General features: G+C 38.5%; 1 protein-coding gene across 3 annotated transcripts in view; it reads left to right on the forward strand.

The window, feature by feature from the left end:
* The window catches only part of XPNPEP1 (X-prolyl aminopeptidase 1), a 50,335-nt gene extending 38,089 nt beyond the window's left edge, over positions 1 to 12,246 (forward strand). For all 3 annotated transcript variants that reach the window (XM_070752734.1, XM_070752735.1, XM_070752733.1), the window contains 6 exons: positions 340 to 400; positions 2,045 to 2,114; positions 2,986 to 3,159; positions 4,902 to 4,978; positions 6,334 to 6,432; positions 10,695 to 12,246. In XM_070752734.1, the coding sequence (XP_070608835.1) occupies positions 340 to 400; positions 2,045 to 2,114; positions 2,986 to 3,159; positions 4,902 to 4,978; positions 6,334 to 6,432; positions 10,695 to 10,823 (610 nt within the window). In that variant the 3' untranslated portion in view covers positions 10,824 to 12,246. The remainder of the gene's footprint in view (positions 1 to 339; positions 401 to 2,044; positions 2,115 to 2,985; positions 3,160 to 4,901; positions 4,979 to 6,333; positions 6,433 to 10,694) is intronic.
* The last annotated feature ends 2,388 nt before the right edge of the window (positions 12,247 to 14,634 follow it).

The raw sequence follows: 14,634 nt of genomic DNA on the forward strand, positions 1-14,634 counted from the left end.
TTATCTTATTCAAATTCTAAAATGCTGAAGGAGAACCAGTGGTCTTTCAGTGTCTTTGTGAGATAATTTCATTGTATAGAATGACTTCTCAGTAATGAAAGGCCTCTTATAAGTGATCAGGGCAAGCAGTGGTTATTCTTCTGGAATCTTATTCATTCTACATAATTGTTTGAAATTGTCCACAAAATACATTCTTCCCTCACCGTGTTTATTTATTTATTTATTAGATTTGTATGCCGCCCCTCTCCGTAGACTCGGTGTTATTAGTTATTAGAGTTTGAACATGGTTTTTCATGGTTTCATGGTTTTTTAAAAGTTTTTTTTGTTCTTTTTTTGAAGGGATGGAACTACAGATGTGACAAGGACTATGCATTTTGGTACCCCATCGATGTATGAAAAGGTATACAAAATACTCCCTCACTCCAATTGTCTCTTACCAGAAGCCTTTAATCAGTAAATATTCTAGGTACATCATTTGCTAGATTGTATTCATTTAATGTAGGGAACGATCTGAAAAACAAATCTGATAATATGAATTGTCCCTTAAATGTTATAGGTAATATATCCAACCTTAAGGATCCAAAGCCATTCATCCTCATGGATGCCAGCTTCCATAAGGAAGGAGTGATTCTTTGAAAGATATCTGAGAGTGGGAACCATTAAACTAGGGAAACATCAAACAAGTAACTCCAGAGAGTTAAGATCATGTCTTGTGCACTCCCAAGTTTTCCTATAGCTAGCTAGTTCATATACCATATATCTATACTAAATGTACTGTACCTTTTTCCAAATCATATGTACAAGTGCATTTCTTTATTACCCCAGCTTTGTCTGTGTACAGTATATAGTTGATTGGTTGACTATGTTGGTGGTAGATTCACAGATCCCCAGCTATTGTAATGCTCAGCTGGTGTGTTTATTATCCTATCTTATGCAGCATTACTGAATATAAGCTGTACATAGTTTTTGTCGATAGGTCATTACAATTTACCTTTTAATTTCGATCAGTTTCACCTTATTGATCTTGTCAGTGCAATTGGTCCATGAATTATTTTGAAGTTAACTGAAATCTTTGGACAAATAACTGAAGATGAAGAGGGGGGGAAAAGAAAATGAAGAGAAAATTCTATTTTTCAACAATGTAACTAGACTTTGGTGTTGGGGAAAAATAATGATCTAAAAACGAAATTAGCATGCATCAATTTGTTTGCAGTTTTTTTGTCCTTTCCAGAAGTTATTAAGTCAATTATTTTTGCACCGACCTTGCAGCAAGTTAGTTAGGGCTTCATTTTTTTAATTAAAAAACCCCGATCCCATTTTAAAATTTATTTTTAAGTTAATACATAAAATGCTGTTCTTTTGGTGAAACCAACGGTATACAAATTTAAAAAAAGAGTATGTAGTCAATAAGGAAAATTGAAGGAAGGTAACAAGAAATATGTCTAAATGTAGTTTATACACACTTAATTTATTATATCTCTGTATCTTTTTAGCTCTTGCTTTCTCCTCACCTATATAGCACCGCAAACTTCTCAATTCTCTTTTTTGAGGAACTCATCAATTCCAACTAATCAAGACTGCCTTGGTTTTCACTTTCCTCTCAACCCATTCATTCTTTGCAATTTGTATTCTCATTCATTCTCTCTGCATCCTCAAAATACTTCAAGGTTCTTTGGCATTAATCACCTCTTCACAAATAAATGCATCATTCCTCACATATCTAAAATTGAGAAGTATGTGCAGTATATTAGCATAGCTTAATAATTTTCTTCTGGTCAATGACAGAAATTCTTAATACAAATATATAGCAGAGGCAAGGAAAACATTTTTGGCAAGTCCATGTAAAGACATTGTATGAAAGCTGGATCTTTTAACCTACAACCTCCATCCCTATTAGTTTTAAAGAGGTTTGTGGATTATGCTGCTCTTTATTATCCATCAAAAGTAATTGCAACTTCAAATATATTGACAAATATCAATCCAGAAATGTATATAAATGACTAGTTTTTATTTGTTTTGTTTACTGTGTTTTCTTTCTTTGCAGGAATGTTTTACCTATGTCCTGAAGGGCCACATAGCAGTCAGTGCAGCCATATTTCCTAATGGAACCAAAGGTTGGGGTTTAATTCCCTCCCCCCATGTTCTATTAAAGTGATCAACAGCAGCTGTGATGGTGTCATTTTCATTAATGGGATATATTTAGGGCATTGAGTCCAAGAGATTGAAAGTGTAGACTGTGTTAATAGCGTTTAGTTCACATCCTGAGTGGCTTTGAGTGGCTCAGCTCTCAATGATTCATTTGGTGACATTGAATCTCCTGTTCTGTCGCGTGGTGCATTCACTCATTGTATTAGCCATTAACAATATTTTTTCTATGCCAAATATTTTTTCTATGCCAGAATTGTTTGACTGCATTAAAATATGAACTAAGGTTTACAAATAATAACATCTCACCAGATAATTATGGAAGTTTTTAAACTGATGTGTACATTGTGGGATGTACTTTCAGTATGCTATAGTTGAAATTTTAATGAAATAAAAAAAAAACTTCATTATTTTGTATTATGGTGCAATCCCTATTGTGGGATTGGAACTTCCAAGAATTCCACAATATTTAGTTTCTTCTCTAGATCATGCTATTCTGGCAAGTTTTCAAAATCCAATTATTTAAAGTAGAAATAATTTGTGACATGGTATGGCCATCTTTTATCTCTGATACTAAATTTAGAGTATCACAAATTATTTTCTGTTCAGTTAATTAATATAGGGAAAATCACTAGATCATCACATTACTTTAGAGAATTAATTTATGGAAAAAACAGTAGACATAATGGCCAAATCAGCAGGTTCCAGAGAGAAATAAAATATTCCCCAAACCACATGCTATTACAATCTTCTTGATTTTAGAGTTAAAATATTAGTACAAAAAAGGATAGTTTGGAGTTGTTATATTTGTATCTTGGTAACCTCTGTTTTGCTATATAGGCCACCTCCTGGATTCCTTTGCCCGCTCTGCATTGTGGGATCAAGGCTTAGATTACTTGCATGGTACAGGTCATGGAGTTGGTGCTTTCCTCAATGTCCATGAAGGTCCATGCGGCATTAGCTACAAAACATTTGCAGATGAACCTCTGGAAGCTGGAATGATTGTTTCTGATGGTAACTTATCCCTGTTGATTGTTATATGAATGCATGTACACAGTGGTACCTCTACTTACGAACACCTCTACATATGAATTTTTCGAGATACGAACCCGGTGTTTAAGATTTGTTTGCCTCTTCTTAAGAACCATTTTCACCTTATGAACCCTAACCTGGGTGCATGCGCACTCTTGCTGCGTGTGTGCTCTCTTACTGCCGCAGGGATTCCTCTGCCTTGTGACTGCTACCTCCGGGATTTCCCATTTGCTTGCCATCCGCACCGGGATTCCCCGCCTCCGGACTGCCAACATCGACTGGTGCCGGCCGAAGTGCCTGGGATTTTCCCTTTGCTTTCCAGCAGCTGGAAAATGGTGGGGGGTATTTGAGGAGGGAGCTCGGTATTTGAGGAGGGAGCTTGGCCGTCTTTTGCCCATGCTTAACAGAAGGGGCTGCCTTGGCTTCCCCAGCGAGGAATTGGCCAGGATGATGCCAAAAGTTTAAAAGAAACGTTTCAGGGACTTTTAGGAGCTGGCATGGATGGATACGGACACCCATCGTTCCCACCCAGGAGGAGGAGGGTCTGCCTTCCCGCTTAGTGTCCCGAGCCCCCTCCTCAAATCCCCCCCAACACTTTCCAGCCGCTGTAAAAAAAATCCACAAGCTTACTGAACACAGAAAAAGGAACATGGGCATGTTTTTGGGGTGTTAGAAAAATTATCTTTCAAAGGCAAGGGTAAACTTAGCCCGGGTGGGAAATTTTCCATGCGGCTTCGCATGGGATCCATTTTTTGGAGGGGGGGGCTTCAAATTTGTTCCCCTTCGTTCCTCCTCTTTACGACCACAAGGGAGCCCTGAAGGGACTGCCCTGGAGGAAGCGGGTGCCAGGCATGGAGCCAGGGAGCCTTGTCTGAAGCCAAAGCGCTGGAATTCTCCTTTGCTGCCATCAGTGAAAACTGTCAAAAAGGGTGGAAACCCCACCGGTTGACAAGCCGCCAAGCAGCTTCCCATTTGTGTCAATCTACCCACGAGGCTCCCTCCGGGCAATCTCCGCTGTCTTCCCTCCCTCCTCCACCTGCCCCGAACAAGGATCCGAATGCCGGCGGTAATAAGGCAAAAGGGATGAGTTTTGGGATTGCACACATTATTCGCTTTTACATTGACTCCTGTGGGAAAAATTACTTCTTCTTACGAATGCTTCTACCTACGAACCTGGTCACGGAACGAATTAAGTTTGTAAGAAGAGGTACCACTGTAGATCTCTTTAGGCAAATGTATTTTTTAAACTTTTGAAATATTTGTATAAGACTGTTTAACCTTTACATACTTTGGTTCTACATATTTTACAAGAAAGGATAGAATACAGTGGTGTTTCTTCAAAAAATGAACATGAATAATGCAATTATCAGACTATTTTGTATTTTTAAAGTGTCTTCAAGTATTCAGACTTTTTTGTACACGCTATATTGCAATAATCAGTAAAATAGTTCTGTAAGGTCAATTATTCAGTTTCTGTCTAGGGTCATCTCAAACATGTTTTCTTAGATTAGGTAACAGATGTTTACTGTTGATTTGTTTACCCAGCTTGTATACACTGAGCCCTGACATGTTCCTGTTTTGGCTCTTATTTGTAATTAACTATATGAAATTTGAGGAGCTGTTGGCCAATAAATACTTGAATATTTCTTACTCGGGAGAGTTTGCTTTTATTTGTGAGAGTTTTATTCTAAATGTTTTTTTCCTCCTTAATTGTATCTCTACAGAACCTGGTTATTATGAAGATGGTTCTTTTGGGATCCGAATTGAAAATGTTGTCATTGTTGTTCCAGCTAAAACAAAGGTGAGTGATTCATCAGCATCTCTAGGGCAGTGATGGCGAACCTTTTTTCCCTCAGGTGCCAAAAAAAGCATGTGCATGTGCTGTCACAAACACGTGAGTGCCCACACCCATAATTCAATGCCTTGGGAGGGTAAAAATGGCTTCCCCTTCCCCCCCGGAGGCCCTCTGGAGGGCATAAACAACCTGTTTTCCAACTTCTGGTAGACCCAGTAAACTTGTGTTTCGCACTCCCCAGTCTCCAAAGGCTTTCCCTGAGCAGAGAGAGGGTAAAAACACCCTCCCCACCCCCCTGGAGGCTCTCTGGAAGCCAAAAATGCCCTCCCAGAGCCTCTGTGTGAGCCAAAAATCAGCTGGCTCACACACACATGCACGTTGGAGCTGAGCTAGGGCAACAGCTCGTGTGCCAGCAGATATGGTTCCACGTGCCACCTGTGGCACCCCTGCCATAGGTTTGCTATCACTGCTCTAGGGCATGCAATGTCTCCCTGAGAATTTTAATCCAAAATAAATAAGCCCTGTAATGCAGGGATCTCCAGTCCCTGGTCTCTGGACCAGCACTCATCCGTGGCATGCCAGAAACCGGGCCGCACAAACAAGTGAAGCCTCATTCACGGGATGCAGGCAGCACACAAAATCAGACGACCAAAAACCTCTCTCACAGAACCAGTCCCTAGTGCTCAAAAGGTTAGGGAACTGCTGCTTGAATATAACGGTATATAGTTCCCAACATATGGCTCAGAAAACAACATGATTTTGAAATGTATCCTATTTTTCATGTGTTCTTCCCTCTGGGGTGCTCAGCATGAGGGCTTTGGACACCAATTGCATTTGAACATCTCCTTTGATGCATGTTAAATTTAATTCTTTTTATTTAAGAAAATTAATGGAAAATTGGCACCCATTACAGTACATTGATTTGCTTAGGAGGTAAAACTGGTAGCCCCATGCATTAAGAACATGCAAAGTACACCGAGCTGAAACTGAAGCAATTCATAAAAATCAATATCAAAACTGGTTTTGAAATGGGCATGATAACCATTTTGTGAGAGCCTTAACATGACCCAATATGCTCACCAATTCACAGAATTTGACCATTTCTCTTACCTAATTGCCGACAAAACCCATACATTTTACATTTGATCAGAACAGAAATATTCATTCCACTATACATACATATTTTCATGCTAGATTCCTTGGTTGGGATTTTTTTTTAACAAATGGGGAAGTTTGTTAAAGTTTGTTTTAAGATATATTTCTTTAGAACAGAGCAAAACTCTGGCAATTATGCATACATATATATCTGTTCCTCTTGATGTGAAAAAGAATATGACTAAGTAGCCTTTTCTTTTTCACAGTATAACTTCAGCAATAGAGGCAGTTTGACATTTGCACCATTGACCCTGGTCCCAATCCAAACTAAAATGATACTTGTTCACCTACTGACTCAAAAAGAGGTAAGATGGGTAATAAATTGCATTATGATTTATTTGGAAACTTTTAACCTGAACTTTGAAATCAAATCAAAATGACAATATTTATTTCTTATTTACAGCCAAACATATCTCAGTCATTTCTGTTATAAAATGAAGATAAAATAAATAACACCAGAGATGGTTGGATAGGAGAATCTCCTAATTCACCAGGAGTTCAAAATATAATGTATCACATTTACTGTACAGGAAGGCAGCCCTGACCTGAAACTGACCAACTCAAAGATGATTAGATAAATATTCCATTATCTGTCCTCAGTAAATTTAAGGTGGTTTTAAACAATAGAATTGCGCACACATATACACAACTCTTAAAATCTTATGTTACTGGTACCACAGCATACATTGGTATTTTTTCTGATTTTTGGCAAGCAACCAAAACAAACACAAGATATACAAATTTAAAATAAAGATTAAAATTATTTATTATTTTTTAATGCAAGTTATATGAGGTACTTTTACTACTGTTATTGTATAGTAGTGGTTTCCAGAGACTTTATCCAAACTGAGGTTCAAGTTATGAAATTTACCAAACATAATTTAGCTCTCATGCAATATTTACACTTGCTGAACTACCAAGGAGGAGCTAGACAATTGCAAAGATGTTGTTAATCGGTATACCTGCTAAAGGCCAGGAAAAAGTTGGAGATGTTAAAAAGGAACTGCAGAGTCATCTTTGGGAAGGGGCTTATACAATATGAGTAGATTTATGTATGAATAACAGCCACAGAAAGTTTTCCAGTAGCACGGAAACTTTAGCAAAGTGAAAGCTATTAATTGTAATGTAATAAAAAAGAATGTAATTCCTTGTTAGAGTTAACAATATTATTATGTGCTCCATTTATGTCTTACTATAATGACCTGGATTTCCTAAGCATGTAATCAGGACATACATTAAAGAGAGTGATTATGAGCTTCTTCCAGAAGTATAAAAACCTTTAATAATGAAATATATCTTAGTCCCTTTCCCTAAAAGCCTATTATTACTACTGCTATAAGACCATTGGGCACCCAGTGAACAAAACAACAGCAAATTGTGCATATGCTTCTAATGGATAAGAACATAATTTTTTTTAAAAAATTATTAGATACAGTGGTACCTCATGATACGAACCCCTAGTCTTACGAACAACCCGAGGTACGAACCCGGAGTTCAGAAATTTTTTGCCTCTTCTTACGAACTTTTTCCTTCTTACAAACCCGCCGCCCCCACCGAGAAGCACCGCTGCTCGGCTGTCGCTTTTTGAAACAGCAGGGGGGCTTCTCAGCGTCTTCCTGAACCCGAACGCCAAACCCGAACTTCCGGGTTCGGCGTTTGGGAGGCTGCCGAGAAGCCCCCCGGCTGTTTTAAAAGGTGACAGCCGGGCGGCGGGGATTCTCGGTGGCCTCCCGAATGCCAAACCCGGAAGTTCGGGTTTGGCGTTCGGGTTCAAAATAACAATATTTGTTACATTAATCAAATTTATATAATCCTAGTATACATGTTTGTTTTAGAGTAGTTATTCAATATTTTAATGTACTATTTTAATGCCAATGATATTATTAAGCATACATAGTAATACCATCTATAAACCTCTAATCTTTCCATCTAATTATTACTTATATTCTATTATATAAAATAGAATAGAATGCTAATATTTCCCATTTTACTTATTTCTATTCTAGCTTCTAGTAAGGCCATCATTACTAATCCTGGTGTTAATCCACATGTTTATATCCAGACATAGTCCTTCATCCTTTGGTTATTCAAAGTCTCAGTACCCAATTTTGGTTGCTAAGCAAGAGCGTTGTTTAGTGAGTTTCACCACATTTTACAAGTAGGCCATGCCATTCCAGTCACCTGACCACCAAACATGCCCACCAGTCACATGACCACCAAGCATGACCAATGAATAATCTGACCACCAAACCATGTCCACCTGAAGCCATACCTATCTGACCACCAAGACATGCTCCCAAAATAAGCCACACCCACAGAACCGGTAGGGAAATTCTTTTAGATTTCACTACTGAGTTATAGAACAGCAAGTACCACCAAAGTCCTCTGGATGAATGTTGTTTATTCCCAGGCTTGTAGGGGTATGGTATATTTTCCATTCACCAGTAAATGGCGACCTCAACTTAGGTTTCAGCATTGTTTAAATTCATTAATCCAATTTTAGTTCAATTTATGGAAACAAAGTCAGTTGTTCAAGTAGATAGTTCCAGCATCTTTTAATGCCTTTCCAAAACAACGCCTACCCAGTTTAAAGATCTAATTTTTTATGCTTTAAAAGATCTTTAGCTTTTCTCCACTTAGTTCCTTTCTTTCAGGTCTAGGATTTTTCTCTCTATGGTTGTTCATTGCTTTGAGAAATATACTGCTCAACAAAAATAAAGGGAACACTCAAATAATACATCCTAGACCTGAATTAATGAAATATTCTCATTGAATACTTCGTTCTGTACAAAGGTGAATGTGCACAACAGCATGTGAAATTGATTGTTAATCAGTGTTGTTTCCTAAGTGGACAGTTTGATTTCACAAAAGTTTGATTTACTTATATTGTGTTGTTTAAGTGTTTCCTTTATTATTTTGACCAGTGTAGTTTTAAGAGTCTCTTTTCCTGAATTTCCTTCTTTTCTTTTAAAGTTAGGGTCTATATATATATATATATAAAATTTCTCACCCTGCTCCAGTCACTGTTCATCTACACTGCTCCTGCACATTTCTTTGTTGCCTTGGCTGTCCCAGCTTCCTGGCAGCCATGATGGTTTCCTCTTTTCATCAAGGGTGAGAGGGAAGAAGCCCTGGGTCAAACAGGAGAATTGTGGCTCTCCGCAATCTGCAGGGTACTCCTCTTTTCTTTATCATCTCTACAGGGTGATATTATTTTATTTTATTTATTTATTTGGATTTCCAGGCCGCCCTTCTTCTGTGGACTCAGGGCAGCTTACAAAGTAAAAGCTAATACAAAAATACAGCATATAAGAAACCCAAAGATAAAATCAAATTCTAAAACCCATTGGCATTAAAAACCAGTCAGCCACATTCATCTATCATAATCATACTCTCATATTATCAGCCAGAGCAAGATGCCAATGCTCAATGGCCCCAGGCCTGCCGACAGAGATGTGTTTTTAAAACCTTTCGAAAGGCTGGGAGGGTGGGGTTAGTGCGAATCTCTGGGGGGAGGCTCATTCCAAGATTAGAAGGACCTTCTTCCAAGTAATCTGGCAGATCTCCTTTGGTCTGGTCTTTTCTCTACCCTGTGTGCTCTCATATTGACAACAGAAGAAAGCTCCTTTTCCTCTTTACTGACCTGCAAATTGTCCCCAGCTGGCAGTACAGAGTCATTAATTAACCCAGTTCCTTATCTGCCAGGAATGAGCTCATTCTCCCTCAAGCCAGCGCCTGGGGATGAGTTAGAAGAGTCGTCCAAGAGACATCACAGGAGCAGATAAAAACTTTATTATTATCATAGATTACTATCATAACTCTACCAAATGCATGCATACATTTCTGGACAAATAGATTGCAAAATCGTGTCATGCAATGAAGTCTCACATTTCGGTTAGATTTAACATTACAGTGTTCCCTCGATTTTCGCGGGTTCAAACTTCGCGAATAGCCTATACCACGGTTTTTCAAAAAATATTAATTAAAAAAATACTTTGCGGGTTTTTTTCTATACCACGGTTTTTCCCGCCCGATGTCGTTATATGTCATCGGCAAACTAATAATTTTTGCAAATAAATAACAAAAAAAATAATTATTGTTAATAAATAATTATGTTTATAAATATTAGGATCACTAAGTGTCTTATTCAATGGTGAGTACCAGTAATAATGGTGAGTAAATGGTTGTTAAGGGAATGGGAAATGGTAATTTAGGGTTTTAAAGTGTTAAGGGAAGGCTTGTGATACTGTCCATAGCCAAAAATGTTGTATTTACTTCTGCATCTCTACTTCGTGGAAATTCGACTTTCGCGAGTGGTCTCGGAACGCATCCCCGCGAAAATTGAGGGAACACTGTATATCCTATTCCACAATTCCCTATATAGTTGTGCCTATCCTCTGAAACAAGGTTGTCTCCTAGATATGTATGGCCCCCACCTCTAGAAGGGATGTGAAGAGCCAGTTTTTCACCCAAAACTTTGATGAAAGAGAAGTCCCTTCCCTTCACCATGCTTACCATTTTTTAAACCTTTCTTTTAGACTATTTCTTTCTTTTTCTCTCCTTTTAGTGTGACTGGTTGAATGACTACCACAGAAAATGCAGAGAAGTGATCGGGCCAGTACTTGAACAACAAGGAAGGCATGAAGCCCTTCAGTGGCTCATTAGAGAAACAGAGCCGATCTCTCAAACACACTAATAGTGTATTTCTATTTTTGAATGTAATTCCTTTTTTAAAAAGAAATACAAGTTCGGGACTGCTTTGGCTTTACGATAATGATTTGGGGGGAAGGCATGAATTTTTAAAAAGAATAATAATCAAGACAAATAGAAGAGGAACAGTGGGCAAGATAGAGAGTGAAAAGATTTATTCCCCTGTGATGTTCTCTCTGTTTTTTCTTTTTGATAATGAACAAAATTAAATTCAGAGCTGTGAAACCTGTGTCTTAAAACAATAGGATGGGTTAGTAGTTCACACATGGCAGTGAAACTAATCTCTGGATCAGATTGATCAATCTGGTTGTATAAACAATGAAAGTAAGAAAACCTGCCATAATGTGACTTGATGCTTGGTGGCAATTTTTTTCAAATGTTAAGGACGAATGGTATTGCATCAAAGGTACACGTATCTGCTAAAATTAGTGCCTGCATAGGTTTAGGTTTCCTGAAAAAAAAAAAAAGTTCTCATAAATATTCCTGAAAGATTTTAGCATCTGGCTTTGCTGCATCTCACACTTCAGAAAGGCAACTAGTCACTGCATATTTATTCTTCAGTAAAGAAAGTGCCAAACAACACACTGCATTTCTGGAGCATCTACCACAGGTCATATACCTTCCAGTGCATGTGGGCTGTATCCCTATGACTGTCTTCTCTGAACTAAGTCCTTTGCATTCAGGGGTTTATATTGCAAGACACTTAGCCTCAGCAGAATATGTTTTGATAGCCTCATGCCATCTCAACTAACTCTGAGCAATTTATTTTCAGCAGATCCAACTAATAAATGGAGCAATCTGCAATTGAATAATGCCAACTGGGCATGGGGTGGTACATTAAAAATTCCGATACTCTTTTGGACACAGATAACAATGTCCATTTTGCTAAAGCATGCAATATAACACAACAAATGACTATGTATTTGGGTTCTAAATGTGTATAAACAGTAAACAATATCAACAAATGTAAGGATCTTTTGAATGTTTGGATGGATTCTTTGTGGGCTTTATTTTTTAGTCTGCAAAGAGCTACAGGTGTTGACTCCTTACTGAAAAGTTTAGTCCAATATTTTTGTGATAACCTGGAGTCAAATCCCTTTCATTAAAGTAGACTATACTTTTCTTCAAGCATGAGAAAGGAGCTGGGTAAAACTTGGTACTTTGGGGGCTAGATGCAATTCTCTGCACCAAGGAGCATCTTGGATCTGCAGAAATAGTTCCAGAGAGAGAACTCAGATTACCTATTTCTTTTGGGTATACTGGAAATGATGAAAGTTATCACATTTTATATGTCCTAGATTGGGGAAGGGTCACTAGTACAATTTGTGCATGTTTTAAAGCACACTTTTCTGTGGAGGACTGTGTTAACATTTAAGTGTATCAATTGATTAAAACACAAATTCTAAATAGTTCAAGTTTGTTAATGTGGTGACTTGTGGAATGCTAATATGAGTTTTTTGAATTTTAAGATTCAAATTTTAAGAGACTATTGTAAGGAAAATAGTTCTTCAAGAAGCATCTATTAATGTTTCATCTGCCACATTATATACAGAGTAATGCAGTTTGGGGAAAGAAAATGCAATGTTCTCTATCCAAGGGTGTAGAACATGAAGAGAACATGGAACACATAACTTGATTTTCTTCTGGATAATATTTTTCAAATATTTCTATGTAGGTTACTAGACTCCATTTTAATTCATAGGAAAAATTTCCTAACAATAGCGATACTAATTCTTAGAAATGATAAATTCCTCTTCACTAGATCTTTACTAAGTTCCCTTTATTTAACTAGCCATTGATCAGGGATTCCTTTACTGAGGAAGGGATACTGTGTGTTTTTCTCCATAAGATGCCATTTTTTCTCCTCCCAAAAATGATTGGAAATGTCTGTGGGACTTCTGGAGCAAATAGGGGCAATTGGCGACAAGCGGCAAATGGTAGCATTGATCCCCACTGCCTGGAACAGCTGATCAGTGGTATTCCATGAGATAGATCCAACTGCTGATCAGCTGCTCCAGGGGAAGGCTCCAGTGTTCAGGCAGCAGACAAGAAGGAGACGGGCTTTTTGCTGTTTGCTACAAGGATGGGGGGGCAGACACAGATTTTTTTTTCTTTTTTTCCTCCTCTAAACCTAGATGCATCTTATGGTCAGGAGCGAAAAATATGGTAATTTGGAATCCTGTACTGAGCAGTAGTTTGACTCAATAAAATGACCTTCCCTGATCCGATTCCAGTCACAGGGCATTCAAAGCAAAGCATGAATTGCTATACAGCGAGGTGAGCGGCAAACCAATTTAATAAATAATAAAAAATGAGGTAAGCCAGCAAACAGCAATATAAATTTTAAAACTAACGAAAGAGTTTGCATACTTACGGTATATCTATTTTAATGTATCAGAAATATATGCTACTGCATAAAAGGATAGAGAAAAATCTGGCACACATTAACAGTAGAAAATCGCCATTAAAGGGAGATTTCATTTATTTCTCATGCTGCTTTCCTACTTTTCTCAAAAGAATTCATGTTGTTGGGAAAAATTATTCCACATTTTTTTCACTGTTCCACTGAAAAAGGTAAGCTATAAAAAGCACATGTCTAATGAAGCTCAGAGAAATCTTCACAGCTTGATGCACTAATCACCAAGCATTTTGTGAAGTTGGCAGTAGTTACTTAAAAAAAAAACATCTTGCACCACTGAAGCAATGTGACTACTAAGCAAAGAGGGAATGCATGAATGTGAACATGTTGAATTGTTTTACATCATCTGACAGCCTGATAGCATCAGCGATGGTGAGTTTTTTTGCACACAGTCTGAGTATACACAAAAGCTTCCAATACTTTTGCTATTTCCACTCGAAAAAATATGCCATGTGCAAAAAAATTTGCTTGTTAAGAGTCACGGCTGGGAAAAATAACCCAAGCAGGCTTATTGTTCCAGTGGGACAGCTTGCAGAAATATTTGAAGCCAAGCCCCTCTGCAGCTTTTCATGCTGATGACTACATCATATCTTCTTCCCTTGTTTGTAAGGCTATGTTTAGTCTCATACCATTGAATCAACCCGTTTTCACCAGACAATGTGATTATATACCTGAGCAAAGCAAGCATTGTCTTAAAGCATGGCTACAAACCAGTGGTGAGATCTATTTCTTTTTTGCTACCGGTTTTGAGGGTGTGGCTTGGTGGGTATCATGTAGGCGTGGTCAACTTAAAAAAAACTTTAAAGCATTTTTAACTAGTAAAAAATTGCCTTCTGAAAAACAGGACCCCTCCCCACAAGGGCAGATTGGAGCTTGGAATCCTTGAGCTTTCACCATTTGCTAGTGACAGGATAGGACAAGACAAGGTTGGAACAGCCCACCTTACCCCATGGCTGCCAGGACATGGGCCTCCACACATGCCTACCCACCACCCGCTTGCTCTTCCTTGTTCCTGTGCAGAGCTATCAGGGTGCACGTGGGTCCAGTGCTTTGGGGACCTCGCAGGCTACCTGGTGGCTTTCTGCTTCCAAAACTGGCAGCCACACTCTCTTTAAATCAAGGACCTCCTGCTGTTGCTCTGGGATAGTGGTGGCAGTGCCACTGACTGCCCAACATTGGTACCACCTGGGCTAGCCAGTCACCATGCTCTTTGTCATCTTTTCAGGCCAAAAACTGTCAGACACTTTGGGGAGATGAATCGCTGATTGTGCTGTTTCCTGGTACAACTTGCCAAGTGGATTCTTCCCCACCCCTTTCCGTCTCCACCAATGGCCACTCACTTCTGAAGTCACCCACCCATCTTAGAAGTCACACTGTC

The sequence above is a fragment of the Erythrolamprus reginae genome, chromosome 5 (genome assembly GCF_031021105.1).
Source record: "Erythrolamprus reginae isolate rEryReg1 chromosome 5, rEryReg1.hap1, whole genome shotgun sequence".
NCBI lineage: Eukaryota > Metazoa > Chordata > Lepidosauria > Squamata > Dipsadidae > Erythrolamprus > Erythrolamprus reginae.